General features: G+C 43.3%; 1 protein-coding gene across 4 annotated transcripts in view; it reads right to left on the reverse strand.

Annotated features, from left to right (window-relative positions):
- WIF1 (WNT inhibitory factor 1) overlaps positions 1-24,943 on the reverse strand; it is a 60,999-nt gene that overhangs the window by 21,644 nt on the left and 14,412 nt on the right. For 3 of the 4 annotated variants that reach the window (XM_053251329.1, XM_053251326.1, XM_053251325.1), the window contains exons 2-3: positions 23,728-23,867; positions 4,070-4,178 (exon numbers count right to left, since the gene is read on the reverse strand). In XM_053251329.1, coding sequence (XP_053107304.1) covers positions 4,070-4,178; positions 23,728-23,829 — 211 coding nt within the window. In that variant the 5' untranslated portion in view covers positions 23,830-23,867. Of the gene's footprint in view, positions 1-4,069; positions 4,179-23,727; positions 23,868-24,716; positions 24,868-24,943 lie in introns of those variants that run through there. The other variant, XM_053251328.1, reaches the window with a different exon arrangement.

A 24,943-nucleotide genomic window follows, 5' to 3' on the forward strand; every position in this document is an offset into this window, starting at 1 on the left:
GACTTTCAAGCAATTACCAATCCACACATGAACCTGTCCCCTTATTCCATGAGTGCTCCTTCTTGGTATATATTCCAACTGGATGCAAGTACATTCTAACTGAGCTTCTATTGTTGTGGTTTTAAATAGTTCCATGCTTTCTGGAGATATTTGACCTCCCTGACTTTCCCTAATGATTGAATCACCCACTACTAGGAGGCCCTCAACCCCCAGAGGAGTATCCTCTGTGCGAGAGGATATGGGCGCATCACTGACAGAAGGGGTTTCCTTCTAAGAGAAAATTCTCCTCTTTCTCAGACTGATGTTCTCCTTCCCTGAGACTTTCATTCTCCATGACAGCAGAGTTGCTGTCAGCCTAGGAGTGAGATGTCTCTGTCACATCCCTGAGGGTCTCATCCACATACCTCTCTGACTCCCTGAGCTTCTCCAGGTCAGCCACCTTGGCTTTGCGGGGACAAACATGTTCCCTGAGAGCGAGGAGCTCTCACCGAGTGCATACCCACAACTTCCTCCCCTCAGGCAGATAGTCATACATGCAACACTCTGTGTATTATACTGGGAAGCACCCCCTCCCCTGCTGGCATTCTTCCTTCATAACTGGTTTTATTGGCTATTTAGAATATAAAGAGCTTATTTACTTGAAAATTAGATTTTAGCTGAAGTTGTCAGCGAAATAAAGGTTTTAAGCTCTGTCTTCCAAGAAAATTACAGAAGTGGGATGGTACTTGCTTCTCCTCATGCTGAGTGTCTTCTTTGTGATGAACTGGGACCACTTATGTGCCTTCCCACACACTTCTCCGTCAAACTCCATGCAAACCTCCTTTGATATCTGTTTGCAAACACCTGTTTGCAAAGTTCCAGGGAACAAAGCTCCTCTGGTTTGAGCCTTCTCTTCTCAAGAGCTGCTTCCAAACTGAGTTACCTCAGGAATGTGGCCCCTCTCACAAGCTGTGTGACTCACCTGGAGCTAATCCGCCACCCAAACAAACTGCCCTGTCAAAAATGCAAACCTCTAGTCAGCCAGAAATCAAACCCTAGAAAACACTAGCCCTAACAAACCTAGCTTGTCCTTTCCCCCTTGCTTTACTGATGATTTAATTATTTATATATCTGCTTGCTTGCTTGCTGTCTTCTTTAGGAGAGAAAGAAAATGTTTACTGCCTCTCCTGGTTTGAGTCTTGTCTTCCAAGTTGTGCAGGCCAGGTGTATGCAGACTGGCAGTGGCACCGCAAAGTCCCGGGCAGGGGTCTTTCCAAGCCCTATGTGACAATTGTGTGATTGTGTGAACCCACACACAATGAGAATGCTGATTAGGTTCATCTACCATCAGATAATCTAGCATCAGATCTGGGCTCATTATCTATTTGGACACCCTAATCAAGATCCACTGATAGTGTGAACTCAGACCCCACACCCATCCCAGCTATTTGCTTGCACCATGCCCTTACCTGCATGCTGCCCACTGATGTCTGTGCCCAGAGTGGCCCACACTTGCCAGTAATCTAGCCTCCTGCTTGAATTCAACCATGTTGTCAGAACACCTTTGGCTGCACTCTGCCTGGCAACACACTACATCATGCATACCTGAAACACCCACCCTACCTGCCTCCACAACTCTACCACCTTCTCTTAAAGGTATGCCAAGCACAGGCAACGTGCACACACACTGCCTGCGCCTCCCCAACCCATGTTCTGGGCAACAGGGGCTACGCCTACAATACCCGCTCCACACCACATGCCCCTGGCCTACAGCAGTGAACACCAACAATGCACATGCACACACACAAATACAGACACAAACACATGACAGCATCCCACAATCAACCCTAACTCCCGACAGATCCCAATCAAGGATGGGACTAGCATATAAACCTATAAGGGGGGACAGAACCTGACCTAACCAAAGAGCCCCCAGAGCCTGGGTTCCAACATCCAGAAGCTTAGCCTGTTTTGCAGGCAGAAAGTCTTGGCCACCATCACATAGGGCTTGGAAAGACTTTTGCCTGGAATTTTGCGGAGCCACTGCCAGTCTGCGTACCCCTGGCCAGCACAAGTGGCCCTTGTGTCCTGGCCCTTCAGTGGTTCTTGCACTACATCTCCCATCATCCCCTGCTGCAGTGACAATAGTCAAGGATGATGGGAGTTGTACTCCAACAGCAGTTCAAGGACTGAAGTTGTGTACCCCTGGTGTGGACAGTTTCCAGCTGCATGGGCAAAGGGTCTGACACAGTGTAAAGAAGTTTCCTATGTTTCTATGTAATGTGCAGCAGCACTGCAGTAGCATCCCCTTCCACCCTCCCTTGTGCTCCCAAGCAGTGCTCTCTCTACTTTTTTTCCATCTGTATGCAGAATGAATTTTGTTCTGGGTGGCAGTATCAAGGCAGTGTGTGCGCACCTGCATTCAGAGTGGGGCCCTCCTGAATCAACCTGAGCGGGATCTAAAATGAACTGAGCAGACATCAAAAAACTTGTGAGTGCGCACGCCTTAGAGGGAACACTGCTTCCAAGCCATCCACAGTCATCACCTGCTAAGGGACACATGTATGCACACAAGCACACAGCAGCAGCCTGAGAATATTGGGAGAGCTGGCACCCTATTGCTCACTCCCGCCCCATGAAATGTGCTGTGCTGATTACACAACCGTGAAAACAATTTCCCTCTTGAGGAAGCAACCCCTGCATGACCACAAACTAGACACCCAATGGCTTGTACAGATGTTGCCCCACACAGAGCCCCTGTTCTGCAACCCCATTGTGAAGGCCAGCATCTCATAGCAGATATCCTCAAGAATTCCAGCCTATAGCTGCTCAGCTGTAGCCATGGCAGGCCGAAAGGATGTTCCCGCCACTGCCAAGCAGGGAGAACCCTAAGAGTGGACATGATAGCCCTCAGCAGCACCAAAGACATTCCTGGTCACGGCCTGGAATGAGGAGGAAATTGCTGTTTTGGCAGATCTCTGGATGGAACAGGAGGTCCAAGACAAGATTGAGGGGTTCTTCCACAGTGTGACCTTGTACTGCTATATTGCACAGGGGATGGCATGGTGCGGATATGGGTGAACAGGGAACTAATGCTGTGAGCACATAATTGCCTTCCATCAAAGGTTCAAGGTGATCATGGAGCACAACATACACCCTGACATGCATCCCCAAACCATGCCTCACGATGACAAGCTCACGGCCGTAATACTGAAATTCCGTTCCACTACACCATAGCTAAGTATGTGCAAGAAGGTGTCTATCCATCCGTTGTCACATACAGAGCTGCCACCCGCTCACAAACATGCCCTCCACCTCCACAGTGCACACAGCCAGGGCCCAACAGCAGCATCAGCAGCTGACAATCAGGCAAGCAGCCATCAGGGATGGCAGACAGGTAACCAAGGAGGAGGAGGAGGAGGAGGAGGAGGAGGAGGAGGAGGAGGAGGAGGAGGAGGAGGAGGAGGAAGCCATTGTGATGCAGCATTTTTATCTTTGTCTGGAGGCTGATGAGGATGCAGAGCATCCCACTAATTCCATACTAATTTTTATATCTTTGTCACCTAACAGTTATGCCCTTGATCACAATTCAGATGCCCCTGCCACAACCTTTCAGACTAGTACAACATTAAAACTACACTGACAACATTTTTTTTTTGCTCCCTTTACTGTTAATGTCCAATATTTGGAGCTACCAGCTGTTAGTTGGCTACTGCTATGGAGATGTTGAAGACTTATAAAATAACAACACCTTTGTGAGCATTCCTAGCGGGAATAATATTTTACATACATATATTTTATGCATTGCACTTTGGAGAAACTGCTAGACTGCATGCATTAGCAAGACTAACAAGGTTGGCTTATAATAGAGAAAACATATAAAAGATACTATTCACTAAATATTTTAGAGGTGGATTTACTGGACGTTGATCACACATTTACTATAGAAATAAATGTTCAACATTATTGAAAAACTCTCTGTAGCAGCTCAGTCAGTAATAAAATAGTTATCTTAACTGCTAATTGTAAAAACGTTTCCTTTACAGGTAAAACATGTATGAACACATAAATGCACAGAAATGCCACAAACCTGATGCTTTGTGAGGTACTGTTCCAAGTAGAGGGATGTTTACTGTTGGATCAGCCATTATGCCTTTATCCAATGAGCGCAAAGACAGGAACTCATAAAAGTATTCAGCCTATAAGAAAACCCATTTATAAGAGATATTTATTCTCTGTTTGTTATTCAGCATATTACCATCAGGAGAATAATATAACTCAGAGAGAATAATAATGCATTTTTACATTTCAGAGTTATTTACAGTAAAATATTAAACTTTTAATACAAATTTAAACAAAAATGCACAGGGCAAGAATTGAGTCTCTCCAGAAGCAAATTTAAACCAGACTAAAAATATTAATTAATTAGGAGATGCAAACTAAAAGCCCTGTGTGAAAAAGCTCCTGCAGAAGTAGAAGGAAATTAAGGTATCAGGCACACTTCTGTCCCCTTAAAAGTAGGGCTCTTCATAGGTACAGGAGACCATTTGACATTTAAACTTATTTAGTCTTCCAGTTCTATTATCTAGACAGCATGTAGGTAAAGGTAAAGTGTGCCATTGAGTCTATGTCAACTCCTGGCAACCACAGAGCCCTGTGGTTTTTCTTTGGTAGTATACAGGAGGGGTTTGCCATCTCCCATGCAGTATGAGATGATGCCTTTCAGCATCTTCCTATATTGCTGCTGCCCGATATAGGTGTTTTCCATAGTCTAGGAAACATACCAAAGGGGATTCAAACCGGCAACCTCTGGCTTGCTAGTCAAGTCATTTCCATGCAGACTATTCCAGTATTATGGAATCTCATTAGTTGAGACTCAGAGAGGTGCTTCACATGAGCGGTGTGAAGTGCCTCGTGGTGGTTTGCCACCGGCTTAGCCCACTCTCCCCACAGACGATCAGGTGGCCAGATTGGCCATCCACACGACTACCAGCTCCGCTCGGCCCAGCGGCACATGAGCAAATAAACAAGGCTAACGGAGCACTTGCTCTGTTAACCTTGTTTAAGGGAAGGGGAATTAGGTGGGCTAGCCAGCTTGGAAGCATTGGGCTCACCTGCAAGCCCAGTGGTTCTGATGGGCATCAGGAAATGGGCTAGGCTCCCTTAGCCTGCTTTCTGGTGATCGTCAGAATAGCCTCAGAGATACCTTAAAACAAGGGTGTACAATTCAAATAACTCTGAGAGTCACTTTACATTCAAGAGCTCTGCACTACTATGTGGGGAAGAATATTTTATTACGTTTTTAATCCTGTGTTTCTTTTAAATCTATTTTTCTGTTGCTCTCTTTATTTTCTCGGCACAAACACAGGCTCCTTTCCACCACTCATTTCTGAAAACCTCCCTCTTTCCCTCTCTCCATCCTGTAGTACTCCCTTCTTCCTCTACATCCCAAAGTACATGCTCTCTTCTCTCTCTTTGTGCCCCTCTTTTCTGTTATCCCACACACTGCTCTCTGCATTCCATTTCTCATTTGCTTCTCTATTTTTCTTCTATATCCCATTCCACTCTCTTCTCTCCACACTACAACAGTTCTCTGCACTTCTCATCTCTGTTAACCCCTTTCTCTGTTTCCACACCTATGGATCTCTCTGTTCCCTTTTCTTCTCTGTATTCCATAGCATACTTCTTTCCCTCTCTGCACTACCATCTGCCAACTATTCCCCCTCAGCCTCTCTCTGAACCCCCATCCCTCACTTGCACCCTTCCTTGATTTTTATTTTTTGCTCTGTTTCCGTCATTCCTTTCACATTTGGCCATGAATGAGAACCCATGAAGGAGTAACTATGAGTATGTGGATTGGCAAGTTCAGAATTACAGTACCACAGATAGCTCCAAGAGAACAACTTGTTTGGATAAGGGTCAGAGGTATACTGAGACCTGAAGTGCCTTGATGCTTAGTCTACCCCTTCTGGGCTCTGCCTCCCTGCATAGAGAATGCAGGCCTTTTAAAAGGGCAGCATTCTGACCTGGAGTTTTCCATTTTGTCAGTGTGGGGGTCAAGTACTGCCTCTGGAGATTAGAGTTGCATGAAGCAAGAAATCAGGTTTTAAGGATAGTTTGGCAATATTACTTTAAGTGGATTCAAAACCTGGATTTCACTTAATTATTTACACTTCCTCTATCCTGGGGAAAAATAAATTATGGTAACAACTTTTCTTCTGTTTGCAAGGTTAATGAAAATGCACCCTGGAGCCAAAAGGAAAAAAAAGAATAATTTGTAATACACTTTTCAAGTGCCATATCTGTCAACTAAAGATGTATACTTAAAGATTTTCATCTTTGGTGATAAAAGGTTACCTAATGTGATGAGAGAAGAGTTCACAGCCAATGAGTTGGATAATCCACCTCTTTGAATGGTAGTAGCATGAACAGCACACACAGGCTCACAGTGGCCATGCGTCAAACTAGTGAGCCTTTGTTCTTAAGGCTCAGAAGTCAGCTTTGAAGTTTGGGATAAAACTCCTCAAACACACCATTACCAAAGAACAACCTTTTGATTATGATCTCATGAAAGTATAATCAATAACTTACATAAGTTAAAAGTGTGGCTAGAAGCAAAGGTCTTGTAATGGAACCTTTATTGATTCCACATGTTTCTCTGCTCACTTCAGTTTACACTCTTGTATCATAAATATCTTTCTCCCAAATTTAAACCCTATTAAAAACTATGAAACTTCAGCAGCTACTGTCAGCTATGAACTTATTCAGGCCATAAAGGAAGTTTTCACTGAATCTTTTAGGCATGAAGTACACTTGCTGAAATCCAACCTGTAAGAGTCATCAGTCACACATAGCAGTTAAAACTTGCAAAATTAAAATATCAACATTTTGTGAAGTCTATGTCGCTCGCAGAGGTGTATTGTTGACTGTCAAGATGAGGAAAATTACTCAAAGTAGTCACACTGAAATTTAACTTCAATGGGACTATTTTGAGTAATTTTCCTCATCATGTCATCCAGTATATTTAAGTGAAACCCCAAATATCTTGTTTTGGTTGCTCTTTTTCTGTTATAGATGAAGATTTTAATTTCAAAAATGAATAAAAAATAATTCTTTTGAGTTTTTACAAAGGGACAAGTTAATTGTAAGAAAAAGTTAGCTTTGCTGAAAGACTGAAAAGTAACAATATGTAGGACCAGCATTTAAGCTTATAACATAAATAAGAATTTTGCACAGTCACAGGCAAACTTCGCTAATCATGGACCCAGCATCTGTGGTTTTGCGCATCCGCAGCCACGTAATTGCCCTCTGACCTAAGTATACACAATAAAATCAAGAAATTAAAGGGTTAAGACTTGCATATCAGTGCGCCAGGAATGACCTCTAAGGTCATTCCTCCTGGACCACACAGTGATGCACATGGGGACGAAAACCCCCAACTTCAAGTATACACTGATGAGATCTGAGCTGTCGGTGACTGACCAGGAGAGGGATCTTGGGGTCATGGTGGACAGCTCATTGAAAGTGGTGATTCAATGTGTGGCAGCTGTGAAAAAGGCCAATTCCATGCTAGGGATCATTAAGAAGGGGATTGAAAATAAAACGGCTAATATTATAACGCCCTTATACAAAACTATGGTGCGACCACACTTGGAGTACTGCATACAATTCTGGTCACCACATCTAAAAGAGGACATTGTAGAACTGGAAAAGGTGCAGAGTAGGGCAACCAAGATGATCAGGGGCCTAGAGCACCTTGCTTATGATGCAAGGCTACAACACCTGGGGCTTTTTAGTTTAGAAAAAAAGATGACTGCAGGGAGACATGATAAAGGTCTATAAAGTCATGCATGGTGTGGAGAAAGTAGATGGAGATAAATTCTTCTCCCTCTCCCATAACACTAGAACCAGGGGTCATCCCATGAAATTGATTGCCGGGAAATCTAGGACCAACTAATGGAAGCACTTTTTCACACAACGCATAATCAACTCGTGGAATTCTCTGCCACAAGATGTGGTTACAGCCAACAACCTGGATGGCTTTAAGATGGGTTTGGATAACTTCATGGAGGATAGGTCTATCTATGGCTACTAGTTGGAGGGTTACAGGCCACCTCCAGCCTCAAAGGCAGGATGTCTCTGAGTACCTGTTGCAGGTGAGTAACAGCAGGAGAGAAAGCATGCCCTCAACTCCTGCCTGTGGCTTCCAGCAGCATCTGGTGGGCCACTGTGCAAAACAGGATGTTGGACTAGATGGGCCTTGGGCCTGATTCAGCAGGGCTGTTCTTATGTCATTTCTGCCCACCATTTTGAGGAAAGGAACCATTTTGTGGCTAATTTTTGTGAGAGAGATAATGTGATTTTTCATAGGGAAAGCCATGATTTTGGACTGGGGGGGCATTGCTGAACAGTTGGGGATACAGAGCACAGTAGGGCACCCCTCCATTTCAGTCCTTTTTGTTCAATTTTTCACTGCCTCAGGAACCTAACCCCAAAATTCCCATTGCCCTAATGCCCCCTTATCTGGGGTTTTGCTATCTGCTCCCCCCATGGAATGGAACCCCCATGGATAATGGGGTTCTCCTATACTATGGATTACATGAAGCATATCATAAGGTTATATGTTACTTTCTCGGATCTCTTAATGTTAAAATAAGGTCATCTTGGGGAAATATCTGGCACAAAAAATTGATGCATAATGACTTCAGCACTTTCAAGAATATGCACTATATTAAAACTATATTTGACATCAAGTTTTAATCATATTTCTTCTTGTAAATCTTTACTCCTTCAAAAAAGGTGTAGCAAGTCTCTGGTTCATGTATTTTTATGATATCCAAGTTATACTAATTGTGTAGGTTTTTTAAAAAGCAACCACAAAATGTGAGTGTTGCTGCATTGTGATGATATTTTATGTATAAATTAGTTGCCCTGGTTAATGAATACAAATACAGCAAATATTTATATACCATTTTTCAACAAAAGTTCCCAAAGCAGTTTACATAGATATAAATAAATAAAATGTCTAAAATGGCTCCCTATCCCCAAATGGCTCACAATCTAAAAAAGAAACACAAGACTGACACCAGCAACAGCCCCTGGAGGGATGCTGTGCTGGGGGTCAATAGGGTCCATTGCTCCCCCCCCAATAAAGAGAATCACCACTTTAAAAGGTGCTTCTTTGTTCAGTTAGCAGGGGACTAATGATATAAGATCTTCATAAGAATTTGTGAAGAGAAATCTTTGTAGTGTTGGGCACGATCCACTGCAAGTGCAGCACCTGCATCTGGAAGATTCCGATAGGTTCAATAGAATACTCTCTCTCTCTCTCTCTCTCTCTCTCTCTCTCTCTCTCTCTCTCTCTCTCTCTCACACACACACACACACACACACACACACACACGGATTTACCTTAAGGATCATCTTTTAAACTTAATGGTTAAAAAAACAGGGATCTCCTAAGCCTATAGGAATTCTCTGGAAACTGGTGGTATGCTTGAAGTGGATTAGATCATGTCCAGAGTGAGAAGTCATTTCCTTAAACAGCACTATAATTCACAGAGACGAAGCAAATTCTATACTAACGGATGTTTGGAATATAAGTTTAATGAGCCATTCGTTTTCATGAATCTAAGAGACACAACACAGCCAGTTAACATGCTATCTAGTGTTGTTTTAACTTGTCTGAACGTGTCCCTTACTCTAAAAGAATCAACACGTTCTGCTTCAGAGTCCATCATCCACTAGGTGGAGAAAAGCTGGAGCGGTGGCGCTGGCTGGCAGCAGGCTCCTGCAGAGGAGCACAATTGGGGGCTGTGGGACTGGGCAGAAGACGACTGGCACAGAGTTGTGGGCTGTGTTTTGGGGACTTGGGAGGAGTACTGGGCTGCTACGGTGACAAGGGGCTGGGAAGGATGAACCAACCAGCTAACTCAGGAGAGCTGTGGTGGCTGGGGGGCAGTGGCGCCCGGGGGACCAAACACAACAAGGCAAACTGAGCACAGCTCTCCAGGCTCAGACAGTCAGCCTTGCTCCACCCAGCTCACTTCGCCTGAGCTGCCACGCCTCACCGTGCTCGTGCCATGTCTGCTGCAACTGACTCGGAGGCAGTCTGCTGCTGCACACACACTGCATGCGTGAGCTCTGAGCCAGCAGAAGGCAGGCACAGTAAAGCATCAGAATGAGCAGTGAACCATTCGCCACAGCCACTTGCTCATGAAGAGTCACGACTACTGCCTCCTGTTTCGGAGGAGGAGGGAGGAGCTCAAGCCAGCCAGGAAGAAGGAAGGAAAGGAAGACAGAAGGACAACCTGCTTTGCCTTTTGCTATGCTGCTGCCAAAGACAAAATGAAGACCACAAAAAGCAGCCATCACGGAGCAGGGCGAGAGGCCAAGACTGTGTGGCTACTAAAATTAACTGAGTGGAGGGCTAGACATCAGCGTGAGGGAGCACAGCTGTGCACCTTAGAGGGAACATTGGTTGTGACCTATTGTTACAACCATAAACTTACTTACTTCTTACTAGTACAGTATTAATTAATTTATTATTATTATTATTATTATTATTACAGTTCTATCCCGCTCTTACTCCAAGGAGCCCAGAGCGGTGTACTACATACTTAAGTCTCTCCTCACAACAACCCTGTGAAGTAGGCTAGGCTGAGAGAGAAGTGACTGGCCCAGAGTCACCCAGCTAGTATCATGGCTGAATGGGGATTTGAACTTGGGTCTCCCTGGTCCTAGTCCAGCACTCTAACCACTACACCACACTGGCTCTTATTGTAGACAATACTAGGCCATTATTGTCAACTCTGGTAGCTGTTCTCTGGAATCTCAGGCAGAGGTATTTCTGATAACTTACTACCTGAAGGTTTAACTGGAGATGGTATAGATTGAACCTAGCATCTTTTGCGTGCACTCTATCACCAAGTACATCCATCTTGCCCCTCCCATATACATACTATGGCCCCTCCCAAATATGTATTAGGCTGGTTCTCACGACCAGCAATAGGGTAGGACAAGAATCCTACCCAAGTTCATGAGCTCTGCACGCTCCCACTTTGTGACTGCATGTTCATAAAAAGCAAGGGAGGAGGTGTGGGAAGTGATTGTCTGCTGTTAGAAGTGGGAATCTATATATTTAATACGCTTAGCCGGCATGCGTGTCCTGAAGAATTTGGCGGTGGAACTCTCGCGAGAGCTCTTGGCATTCAGCGCATTTGGGGAGAAAATGGTGGCAGCGGACACAAAACGGCATGAGGAGGCAGCCTCGGCTGGCCGCTGGCAGCGGGATGGCAGGCTTGGCCATCCCAGGTAACGGGGAGGTGGCAGCGGTGGCAAAGCCCAGCCTGTCCGTCGGGGGCGGGAGGCGGCGGTGGGATGGCAGGCCTGGCTGTCCCGAGCAAGGGGCTGGTAGTGGTGGCTGTGTTGGGGCGGCTGCATTGTGGGGGAGGCGGGAGCAGTGAGGAGCCGACAGGCCAGAAACCACAGTGGGGGGGGGAGAGGGCTGGATGGGTGGGAGGCGGGAGGCAGCAGGACAGACTGGCACTGGCCTGGGCGGCGCCAGAGGGAGTGAGTGGGGAAGGGGCGGTTGGGCAAATCCCTCATGCCTGTTGCAGCCTGGGACGGGAGGGAAACGGGTGGCGGGGTGCAGCCCCGGCGCCCGTTGGAGGCCAGGGCGAAAGAGAAACGGGTGGCGGGGCTTTCCTGTTCGTGCCCAGGAGCAGGAGTGGTTGGAGGAATCCTTTTTGGCCAGAGGGATCCTTTTTGGCCACCCGCCACGGCTCTGTCCAGGTGGGGGGGAGGAATGGAAGGGGGGAGGGCAAGAGAGCATGGGGCTCGAGAGAGGAGAGACTGGACAGGAGGGAGAGGGAGGGGGAAACAGCCAGCCCCAAGGAGCGCACAGATGCTCTGTGCGGAGTTGGCTAGTTCTAAAGTATTGTTCTTAGCACTACAGTAACCTCTTCTGGCCGCTAGAGGCATGATGAGTTATGTTAACAAGTCTCTCTTGGTCAGTTAAGAGTAAGAACTGTTCAATTGTTGAAGGCTAGTGCCTGTTTTGGTATGCTATTCTATGTATCTCTTAGTATATGTGATGTTTTAGTTCCTTAATAAATCTTTGTGTGTGCATTTTTTAACTCAACCTACTATCTCCAGATAATTTCTTGCGCTGAACATCTTTACCACCAGAGCATACTCGGCTGTGTGAGAAATTTAATGTTTCTCCTCACACTCCTCAACATCTGCAAGGCTCGCACTGGGTAGGAGGGCTTTTTCTCCTAACTAATTAAACAGCTGGGTAAGCATCTGGGTAGGATGGAGGCCCCTAAACTGTGTGAGTCTCACACATGATCACTTCCCCTGCCTCCTACCTTGCTTTTAAGGAGCATACTATCACAAAACGGGAGTGCACACAGCTGCCCAACTTGGGTAGAATGCTTGTCACAGCCATTATGATCATGTGAACCAGTTTACTGATTCACAATCAGGTATATGGCATAAGTATCGTACTGAGAAACTGTGACTGCAGCAAGAAAAATAACATAATAGCAATACATTTCAAAAATGGAGTCAACCTCTACAATGATTGCAACCATACTATATATTTGAGCTCTATATATAATTCCAGAAGTTCAATAGGAGCCTTATCCATTAACCATTTCATACAAAAACCACACACAATTTTAACATGTCTCTTTTGACAACCAAATGCAAAAATATGTTTTCATGAAGCAGTAAACTTTCATATTAGGTGTTGACTTCCCTGTTAAATAATAGTCGTGGGGGTGGGGGTGGGGAGTAATAGTCCCTAAAATCCAGATCTTAACTGAATCACTTGTTGGAGAATTGCTGGAGAATGCTGGAGAATTTAACACAAATTTAGGACTCTTAATATTGCATTATAGAAGTAATTGCTTCTGAGTAGACTGAACTTGTATGATAATGTTTGACTTTTCTGTGGTATACTTGTTACATGGTTTTGAAGACCTTTTAAAATGGCCAAGTATAGTCAATATTCATGAACATTAAAACTGAATATTCTTCCAAAATCTGGCATATCAAAAGCTTTTTATGGCTCAATCTGATGTTACACAGAGCTGCCCCAGGGGAGGAATTGCTGGGATTACTGGACAACATATAGCTTTCCTCTATTGAACCTGTAAAAATAGATGCTCTGAAATGCAACTAGATCACTATTTGGTCAACAGAGCACAAATGGCAAAAACAGTTTTTGTTACTATGAAGTTTAAATTCAAGAATGTATGCATTACTGGAATCAGATAAATGTTGCAAAACAAATACATGTGTTTCATAAACAGCTCTATAAGACTATTGTATCTCTATTTTTCCATATAGCACCTGTATTTTGATATCTATGTACAATAAGGTATTTCAAGAATTTCTTTTGTTATTTCTATTTTCCAATTTGGTGTACATTAAAAAATAATCTGTCCTTTGTTGTACATTCTGATAACATATTGACAGATTTCACCCTTGTTTTCCTCAATGACCCAACAGGTCTACTTTCTAGCTATACTCTCTAATGCCCCTCAGGGTTGATGGTCGGGAAGGAACATAGTATTTTTTTAATAAAAATTTGACAGCTCTTCTCTCAGTGAATATGATTACTGTAATCCCCTCCAGCCTCAATCAATGAAATTATAAATAACATTGATTGATTAAGTGCCGTCAAGACGGTGTCGACTCTTAATGACCACATAGATTCTCTCCAGGATGATCTGTCTTCAACTTGGCCTTTAAGGTCTCTCAGTAGTGCATTCATTGCTATCATAATCAAGTCCATCCACCTTGCTGCTGGTTGTCCTCTTTCCTCCAACTTTCCCCAGCATTATGGACTTCTCAAGGGAGCTGGGTTTTTGCATAATGTGTCTGAAGTATGTTAGTTTGAGCCTGGTCAATTGTGCCTCGAGTGAAAATTCTGGAGTGATTTGTTCTTTGATCCATTTGTTGGTTTTCCTGGCTGTCCATGGTATCCTCAAAAGTCTTCTCCAGCACCAAAGTTCAAAAGCGTCAATACTTTTTCTATCTTGCTTCTTCAAAGTCCAGTTTTCACATCTATAGAGTGTCATGGGGAAAATCACTGTCTGGATTATTCTAATCTTTGTAATCTTGGCATCTAAATATCCTTTCCAAGGCCTTCATTGCAACCCCACCAAGTGCTAGTCTGTGGCATGTTTCTTGACTGCTGGATCCTTTACTGTTGATGGTCGATCCTAAAAGGAAGAAGCTATCCACCACTTCCATGTCTTCATTATCAATTCTGAGGCTGGTTGCTGTACCCAATGTCATTAGTGTATTCTTCTTTACATTTAGTCGTAGTCCCATTTTTTCACTGTGCTCCTTGACTTTCATTACAAAAGCTTGCAGATCATCCACATTCTCAGCTATCAGAGTGGTGTCATCAGTGTAGGGCTTCCTCCTGTGTTTCTTCCTCCAACATTAGAACACTATGAACAACATAGAACAACATAGAAACACTATGTTTCTTCCTCCAACTTTAAAACCACGCTCATCTTCTTATCAATCCAGCATCTCTCAGTATATGTTCGACATATAAGTTGGATAAATAAGGAGAAAGTATACAGCCCTGTCTTACTCCTTTGCCGATCTGGAACCAGTCTGTTTCACCATGTTCCATCTGGACTGTGGCTTCCTAACCTGTGTACAGAGACATGAGAACAATGAGATGTTCATGAGAACAATGAGATGTTCTGGGATGCCCATTTTCCTAAGGACATTCCACAACTTGGCATGGTCAATGCAATCAAAGGCTTTTCTGTAGTCAATAAAGCACATATTGATTTCTTTTTGGTATTCTTTGGCTTTCTCAATTATCCAGCATGCATCAGCAATGATTTCTCTTGTTCCTTAGCCATTTCTGAAACCAGCTTGTATATGTGGCATTTCCCTTTCCACGTAGGGCTCCAATCTGTGTTGGATGATCCTGAGCATTCTTTTGCTAGCATATGAAATTAAGGATATTGTGCAATGCTTTGTGCAATCAGTTAGGTCTCCTTTCTTTGGTATGGGTATGTAGACTGACCTCTTCCAATCTCTTCGCCACTGTGTTGTTCTCCAAATTTGCTGGCATAGTTCAGTTAGAGCCTTGACTGATTCTTCTTCTGTTGCCTGACATATTTCTGTAGCTATTCCATCAATTCCTGTAGCCTTCCAACTTAGTAATGACCAGAGTGCTGATATAACTTCATCTTCTTGTACTAGAGGTAACATCCATCCATTCATCCATCCAACCCAACATGTTTTCCATATTCATCTAGATCCTAGAGGATCAGCAGCTTTACTGAGTACTTGATGAAGCTGCTGAATGGCCTTCAGTTATGGTAGTAATTACTACTGCTATTACTCACTATCCATTTAGTACAAGTAGTGTACCAGCAGCCCATTAGCAGGTGTAATGGCAAACTATTATTAGAAGAGAAAGGCCACATCCTTTTGTTTAATAGAAGACAAAAGGCACTGTAAAGACCATTGTCATGGCTTGCCTACTATCTGGTCTCCTCCAGTTTTTTGATACTACCTACAAGAAAAGTAGTATCCAAGAGAAGCCCTGGAAGAGAAGCCCCAGACCCTGCTAACCGATTAAGCAAAAAGCTGAGCACATTGTGCAGTCTTTGGTGATGAATGCCCACCATTTCAGCCCATTTATGTCAAGCTTTCTCTATCAATAAACATTGCCTTGAAAATTTCAAAGTAAAGCCACAGACTGTTCTCTTTCATCCAGATCTCTTTCTCTGCCAAGCTCTTGAAAATAAAAGAAGTGTACTAATTAAATTCAGCAGGGTGAAAAGGAAAATAAGCTGAATGTAACGAGATGCTAAAGTCACTGCAGCCCAGAAGTCTCAGTTTTTCCCTTTGTGGCCTCACATGTGTGTGGAAGAATTCTGAGCAGCACAGCAGCCTTACAGGATCCTATGTGAGAGCCCGTAGCAGAAAGTAAACATTTACCCAACACCACACTCTGGAATCTCATGACGTGCAAAGGAAGAATTCACTCTCTCACTTTCAGATGGTGACTATAGGCAATACTTACTCAAAATATAGAATCAGATTGAATTCAGAGATGTTTCCGAAGTACGGTTCGAGCACTTTTGGGAAATTGGGACCAGCAACTTTAAGAAAAAGGAAAGCAGGTCCTGACCCATGCAGCTTCCTGCTGGGGTGACACACATCCCAGTAACCCCTCACATGGTGCCATCATGCACATGGTGTCCACCACGCATGTATGTTCAATATTCAAGATCAATCTGGGTCTGACTTCTGAATTAACCATAAAAGGTTTCAGACTTTTAGGCTGAAGATGAACTTCTTTTGATGTTTCCATATCAAAAGAGGAGAAGAGAGCTGGTCTAGGAGAGGAGAGCTGGTCTTGTGGTAGCAAGCTTGAGTTGTCCCCTTAGCTAAGCAGGGTCTGCCCAGGTTGCATATGAATGGGAGATTTGATGTGTGAGCACTGTAAGATATTCCCCTTAGGGCAGGCATCCCCAAACTGCGGCCCTCCAGATGTTGCTGAACTACAACTCCCAGCAACCCTAGACACAATTTTTTGTGGCTGGGTATGATGAAAGTTTTAGTTCAGCAACATCTGGAGGGTCACAGTTTGGGGATGCCTGCCTTAGGGGATGGAGCTGCTCTGGGAAGAGCAGGAGGTTCCAAGTTCCCTCCCTGGCATCTCCAAGATAGGGCTGAGAAATATTCCAGCCTGCAACCTTGGAGAAGCCGCTGCCAGTCTGTATAGACAATACTGAGCTAGATGGACCTATGGTCTGACTCAGTATATAGCGGCTTCCTATGTTCCTATATTAAATTTTCAGGCATTTTATAAATCATCAGTGGTGATAAAGTCTTCCTGAAGGATCAGTGGTGATCATCAGTGGTGATAAAGTCTTCCTGAAGGATAAAGTCTTCCTAAAGTCTTCCTGAGTTTACTTAGGGCTGTTTTGGTATAAACAGACAATAGATTCCTCTTGGGGCCAGATGATTCATTCATGAAGTGGATATTCTGGATATCCTTCAAAACAAAACTAGATTCTCACTGTTGTTTACCCCAGAATGGTGGTTATGCTGACTTTGTTATCATAGTTATGAGAGTCCACATTGGATTACCATAGTTCCATTCTTACTGGTGGTGTAGCTCTCCCCTCTTCAAATATCCAGGAGTTGCTAGGTTTCTTTTGTTCCCTTATAACAATAATTAGAAATTACATCTGCAGACCCCATTTTAAATTCTACAAGCTAAATGTCAGTAGAAGTAAACAACATGCAATTTGTAGTTACAAGGAAATCTGAACAATTAACCTGAATCTGATGTCACGGGCAGTAAGCAGTGATGACCAATAAATCCAAGGATTCCAGTTAAATGTTTTTGTTGTTGTTTTCTGATTTGTAGACCAATTCTGTGTGTTGCTGCAATGGTATAGAAATGCACAGAAACCCTGAGCTTTTTGCCATTGGTCTTCTGAAACTGGCACAGTTTCATTACTTTGTGCAGATATTGTTCATTGTTTTGTTCATTGAATGTTCATTGCTTTGTGCAGATATTGAGATCTGGTGCCTCAGCAGTGTTAGCACAGAAGCTGTCAGAAGATGGCCTTCTGATTCAGTAATGCCACAGGAGAGTACCTGAGCTGTGTATAAGATTACTAGTGCTGCTGGACAGGAAACAGCCATCCCTCAAAGAGGATTCTGAAGGGCCTTTTGGCAGCTGTTTCTGTGATCTGCCATCACAGTTCCGGTTCTTCCCTCTTTACAAAAATACTGCCATTTCGATGAGTAGTGCCAGGAGGGACGTGCTGGTGGGGTTGGACTTCCAACTGATTTCAGCACTTCTAAGTGTGCATGGCATTCCTTGTCTGAATGCCTGTACAGGGTGAGGGAGACAATGAAAACCACATTCAAAAGTGGTTTATTTCATTGCAACTTCACAGGAGTCTCAGCAGAAGTGTGAAGGGGAAAATGCTATAGACATTCAGTAAGCTGGGAGTGCACAAAACAAAAAGTGTGATTTTCAATTTAAAAAACAACTTCAATGGGAAGGACGAGGGGAGTGACTACACCCCACAAGCCTACAGAAGCTTGTACAAAAAAGCTCTCCATCTGGAAATGCCCTGGATTTCTTTTTCCCCTCTTGCAAGGCACCTGATTCTGTGGCAGCTGTAGCAGTACAACCCATTGCTTGCACTGGAGCAGCTACTGTGGCTCCATCTGGACATTCCATTTACTCCCACAGCTGAAAGTTAAGAAAGCCAAATGTTGCCAAAATAGGAAAGGCACTTGGCTACTTGCATATTTTTTGTCAAAGCACTACTTCTTTGTTTTGGAAATTTACTTTCAGAAAATAATAAATCCCAATGAAGACTTTATTTGCCAAAAGGTTGTGCTGCTGTGAAAAAAAAGAGAGTAATTTTGTAGTTTACATATATGCCATGTAAATTACTATGCAAACCAGATGTAGCTTACAAGGTACCTTGTAACTCATCTCTGCTGAGCAATAAAGCTCTTTTGGCAAAAGTTTGAGAAACGTACTGCTGTTTTCTGTCAGCAGCTACAACAGATGGTTGGCACATGCCTGCTTTGCTAAATGAGGTGGAATCTCTAAAGCATGATTCTTTGATCTCTGGTGACATGCCCGCAACACCAAGATGCAAAATATCACAGTGGAACAGAATTAAATATTAAATGTTTAGAGCTTTGCTTTTGATACGAGGATCTCTCCACTCCTTTCCCTCTTTAAAAAATAGTGCCCATAAGCATATTTATTTTCCACATTGCCATTGAAGTACAGAAGTAAGAAAAAATATTTTTACTGTTTGATGGCATGAAAGCACAGTAAAGCTACTGTTCAGAATACCGGGTTGTGCACAATGGTACCTGCCATATCATCTAAGACAGCCGTAAGTCTGTGGCTATATAAACCACCACACGTGACTATGAGGCTGAAAGATGGGATAAAAAGAGTATTGCTGACATCTAGACTAAGTTATTCAATACTACTACTCAGGAATTATTCTAAAGGACTACTTAATTTCAATAGGGCTTTTATCAAGTAATTTAGTCAGACTATCAGCCAATAACTACATAAACCCTGGAGAAAATGTCAGCTGATCAAAGTGTTACAGCTGCTTCAAGAGTTATGAATTGAAAGGGTTGCTTATGAATGCAAAAAAAGGAGGAGAGAGGTGAATGCCAAATCCACCTAAGTAAAGTTAATGTCATCTGAGGGTTTAGCAGTTCCTCTGAAAGATTATATGAATTCAAGTCCATTGACATATTTTTGTTTAAATGGTATGTACAGCACATTTGGATAAAATCGACATTAAAAACTCTAGCTGACCCATTATGCCAATAGTGGACTATAACAAATAGGCTGGGTTCAGACATAGAACAGAATTGGTGTTTTGGCCAAACTGCTGTAGCTCTGGGCGCATGCACAAGCTCTGCTTCCAGTCTTGGGGACAATATACTGAGATTGGGTATGATGTACAAACTCACCAATCTCACCATAATCTGCCCTACTTGTGGCACAGAACCAGACATCTGTCACTCCCTTCAAATCTCAGGTACAGATATCTGGTTTTGTGTCACAAGTAGGGCATAATATGCCAAGATTTCAGCATATTGTTCCCAAGTCTAGAGTGACATGGGGCTTGCATGCGTGTCCAGGTCCGTGGCAGCTTGGCTTAAATGCCAGTTCCACGCTATGCGTGAACCCGGCCATAGTCTGTTTACTTCTCTAAAGGAGAGTTGTGCTGTCGAGTTGTTGTCGACTCCTGGCAACTACAGAGCCCTGTGACTGTCTTTGGTAGAATGCAGGAGGGGTTTACCATTGCCATCTCCCGCGCAGTGAGATTATGCTTTTTAGCACCTTCCTATATCACTGCTGCCCGATACAGAAGTTCCCCATATTCTGGGAAACACACCAGTGGGGATTTGAACCAACAGTCTCCTGCTTTGTAGACAAGGATAAAACTAGGAAAGCTCAGCACAGTCAAAATTCCCTTCTCTGTCTCCCCAAGTCAATTTCTGACCTAAGTAATGCCTCTCTCAATCCAAAAAATGCTAGACATATTACATTGGCTTCACTCTTTGGTAGTAAACATCAGCATCTGCCACTCTGCATTACAGCTGCCTCTCCTTGAATTAAAACCTTCAGCTGGAAAATGCCAGAGACCAGAATGGAGACAATACAAATCTCTTTTGGGGTTTATATATGATCTCCCCATGTCTAACACACATTCCTATTCCTACATTCCTGTCATTTGAAATATGACTACCACTGCATGATTTCTTAGCTTTATTCAATGAGAGGGAAAAGACATGTTGCAACAAAACAGCACCTCTCTATTCAACAGTTATGGAACCAAGTCAAGAAGTAACACACACAATACCCTTGGGCAAATGATGGGGCCTCAGGATCTCAGGAAGGCCTACCTGCACTGTCACTGGGCCCACTTTAAACCCTCCTTGGCACTCCTCTGAATCCTTGTTTAATTTCCCCACAATTCCCCTTAATGTAGTGTTGTTCTGGAGCAATGCTGTAGTAGGGCTGGGGCACTGGGGGGAATTAAAATGCTGCTTCTCATCACATTAATGCTGAGGGAAGTTCCATAGCTTTCAGTCTAAAATCTTTGGATACCTGAGACAAGGTGCCAAATGCCACCCCACCCTGCACCCTCCAGTGGGCACACTTCCGGCCTGCCTGGAAGTGCATCCACTCTCCCCTCCCACCACCTCATGTCAGGAAGCACTTCCTTTCACTCTCTTCCACACTGAGGTATGCCAACTTTTCTCTCTCCCTTCCAGCACAGCCATGCAAGCATGCACTACACCATGCAAGGGGTGTAGCTATAATTGAGCCAATGGGTTCAAAGAACCCAGGCCCCCCAGCTCCTGGGGGCCACCAGCTCTACCCCTCCCTATTTGCTTCATTATCTCCCTCTCTCCGAGGGGCCACTGGGGAGAGGGACAAACATGGCCCCCCTCTACCCTAGCTATGCCCCAGCAAGCACCACTACCACTACTGCAGCAATAGCTGGCTGTTTCACTCTCCACATCCTTCTAGAAGAATAAATGAGGAAAAGGTGGTGAGATGCTTTTAAAGGAGGAGGAAGGTAGAGACAGAGAAGTCACTGCTGCTGCTGCAGTGGGGAAGAGAGAAAGTGAGTTCATGGTGGATGTGGGCAGGTAGGTAGAGGTGCATCCATGGCAGCAAGGGATGCCGCCCCACACCACCTAAGGCAACTGCCTCATCTCATGGAAGGACCAGCTTAACCTCTGTTAAAGGCCACCTTTGCCACTATTGCCCAATATTGAAGGGGAGAGGCACTTTTACTGGAGGGCACTTTTTTTTTACTGGAGGGCACTTTTCCTAGGATCCCCTCAAGTCTGGACCAAATGTGTTCTGCAAACAGTTACTGTGGGCAGCAAGAAAACAGTAGTAGCCTCACAATGACTTTTGTTTCTATTGGGAGATAACCCCCTACACAAATACTTGTGACCTTGGGCTTGTCTACATTGCCTTGTACTCACTACAAACGTTCATAGTATTGGTTCACAAGACTTGGACCAGCTTTGCATCTAATTGTATACTCTTTGGTGTTTTAACTGGTGCCATCCTGTAAGTATTTTACACAACAGTAGACTAACTTTGCAACACAAAGGTTGCCAGTTCTGCTTCTAAACTTTCTCCTTTTTGCTTTGTTCCCTCTATTCTGTTTGTGAGAGTTTGAGGTTTTTTCCTCTGCCATCATAAAAACTCAATATGAATTGCACAATTGCATAAGAAGAAAAGGAGAAATCTTATAGAAACTGTATCTCAGGCAGCATGTCACAGGTAGGAAAATTTATTTGCTTGGCATTCAGTTGAATTTTGCACCAGGCAGAATGGACAAAGGGAGGCGTATATAAGGGCACAACAACAGACTAACACATAGTTACCAAAGCAAACAGGATACCACAGATTCCACAAAATGAATAACTTGCTCCTCGAAAAACAACAATGTTTTAGAATGGATGAAGTGAAAAGCAAAAGGAAGGGAAAGATGACTTATTCTCTGACGAACTTGATATATTGCATGTCCCAGCTTTTCTTTAAAGTTTAGCTTAAATTAAAATTCTCTGCACAAAATAATATTATTGCAGAGTAATATCTCTGATTTCATCCTAACAATATAGACTCAAGAATGAAGCCTTCATAAATGCACTCAGCATTACTATACTAAAGACTTGGGAATCCTGTTAACAGGTTACAATGAAAGACTTATTGAAACTCTCCTTCAAGGCCTATTCTTAATGAATATTTCAAATTTTGCTGCTTATGGTTTGTTTTAAAGAATCGTTTTTTAAAAGAATATCTAACCTGAATAGTGTTTGTTGTCAGATTTTATTCCAATAGTATCTGCCCTTTATGCAAATTCACCATATGCTGTCAGTGTGTCAACTTGCACATGTGTTTGTTCTTTGAAGTATGTCATGCCAGGCATTCCTATAAATGTTATTAAATGAACTTAAATTGTGGCTTGATGAGTCAATAGATCTACTTCATCATTGGGACACAATACTTTATAATTGCAAATCTTCCCCCACAGTGATGTGTTAGGAACAGTTATCTAGGGGCAACATTTAAAACCATAACCAAAACATGCAGTACAGAGTGAAAGGTTCTTTTGAGCAATGAATGCCATTCTGAAAAGACATTGAAATCTGAGAGCTTGTATAGCATAGTGGCTGAGACTGATCTATGTACCCAAGAAGTGTGTAAAATATTGCCTTTGCCATGAACTCACTAAATAGTTTTTAAGCAAATCCAATTTCTCATTCCCAGATCTGAAATGGAGACAGCAAAACTGATTTGCCTTGAGAGCTCTTGCAAGAATTATTGAAATTATCTAAGTGAAGTGCTATATCCTCAAAAAGTTCTGTTTAAATTATTAGTTTATTTATTAGTTTATGCTTAAGTAACATAACAAAAGGCAAAAGCCTAGCTAGCCTTGAGAGATTCATACAATTCAGTCTCTGCCACTCTTGAAGAAGTACCTGAAGACACATCTTTCCCCCTGCCCCTCAGACCTTCTCTAATTTGGTGAAAGTTTAATGTAATTTCTTATGAATTATCTCATGAATTATTATTATTATTATTAAAAATATTTATATGCATATTTCAACAAAGCAATTTCTCAAAGTGGTTTACACAGAAAAACATATGAGAAAATGTTTGCCTATCTCTAAAGGGCTAACAATCTAAAAACAAAACAAAAAAATTCACCATTATTCGTGACCTTCAGCCTTTCATCTGCTAAAACATCCTTTCATCCTAAAGATCACTCTTTCAAATCTACTTTTCTTCTAATAATTCGGATTTGGGTTTCAACAACCTTCCACATACACCCTGATATGCTCCTTGATGATATTTCCTAGATCAGATTGTGAACTATTTGGTTTAGAAACAAAATTTCATTAAAGTGGGAGGAGCAAAAAAGAAAAAAAGAAAGAGCACTGTATATTTTTGCCTACTATAGATTTGATTAATGTTTCTCATGATAGATGATTCAATGCACCACTCTGAAGTGGCTTTTTTTGGGCACATCTCTGAAATACTTTCCATAAATATGTTCTATAAACTAAATATTTGCTCCAGCTAAGCATGTTGCTGATCTCTGCCACCAGTCCCAAGCTCTACCACTATTTTCCAGTCTCAGACTCTCTACCTACCCTTCCAGTTGCTTGCCAGGTAAAATTCATAGAGTGAATATTGACTGGGATAGCTGGCATCCTTTGTTGTGCTTTTCTGAAATCATGAGTGAATGGGGCCATCTTCCCCTCAGAAACAATCAAAATATCTTCTTCAAAGCCTGTAAAACAAAACCAATTAACTAGAAACAGGTGGGAGGTTGATCCTAATGTGGGATAAAAAGCAAACGTTTACTCTGAAGAATTTTCACATGAAGACAAACACATCTGCTTCCTCCAGAGGACTGCTCAGACTTCCTACATGGAAAGCATGTCTGTGTCAGGAAAAGTATGCAAACCACATGTATAGATGTGTGCATCTCTCTCTCTCTCTCTCACACACACACACACACCTCTTTAGCAGCATGCACACATACAAGGAAGCAGTGCTCAGTTACAGCACGTGGATACTAGAGGCATGAGAGTATAATCCTTCCTCACACAGGGCAACTTTTACATCTCATTTTATAGGCAAAAGCACAGACTGCTTTCAACGTTGGAAATACACACTGGTGCATTCGTTACATATAAGCTACCTGCAGTTTCCATGCCCCCCCCCCCAGAAGTGCTATGTGAGTGGAGAATTTGGCATGTTTTGTTCTATTGCTCCCAAGGTGTGTATAAGTGAATTTAGCCCAGTATTTGTTTGCTGTAATTATTACAAGCTACATTCCTACCCTAACCCTTTTCCAAGAAGCTCAGGGCAGTGTGCAAGCTTCCCCCTTCTCTATTTCATCCTCACAGCAGCCCAGTGAGGTAAGTTAGGCTGAAAGGTGACTGGCCCGAGCAAGGTTCACGGCTGAATATATATTTGAACCCGGGTCTCCCTCCCTGCTGTACACTATACAGTATAAGGTTACACCCCACTCTCATCCTGAAAGGTTCATCACTACAAATTCTGTGAGGTAGATTAGGCTGAAAGATAGTGACTGCCCCAGTAGCTCATCTCCTCCTGCAAGTTTAAATCATGCCTTGGGAGGGGGAGGTTTATTCTTGGTGCTGCCAAAGGAGCACCCCTTTCTCCATCTAGTTGAATCCAGGAGCCTCCGCCCGGAGCTATCCTGACCCAGGGCAAAGCGACTGCGACTAAGCCCAGAGCAGCGCCTCGCTCGCCTCCCGAGCTCCTTCCCCGCGCGCTGTCCGGACTCGGAGGGAGGGAGCGAGGGAGGGCGAGAGAGAGAGCGCGCGCGCCCCGCAC

Source organism: Hemicordylus capensis, chromosome 5 (assembly GCF_027244095.1).
Source record: "Hemicordylus capensis ecotype Gifberg chromosome 5, rHemCap1.1.pri, whole genome shotgun sequence".
Taxonomy (NCBI): domain Eukaryota; kingdom Metazoa; phylum Chordata; class Lepidosauria; order Squamata; family Cordylidae; genus Hemicordylus; species Hemicordylus capensis.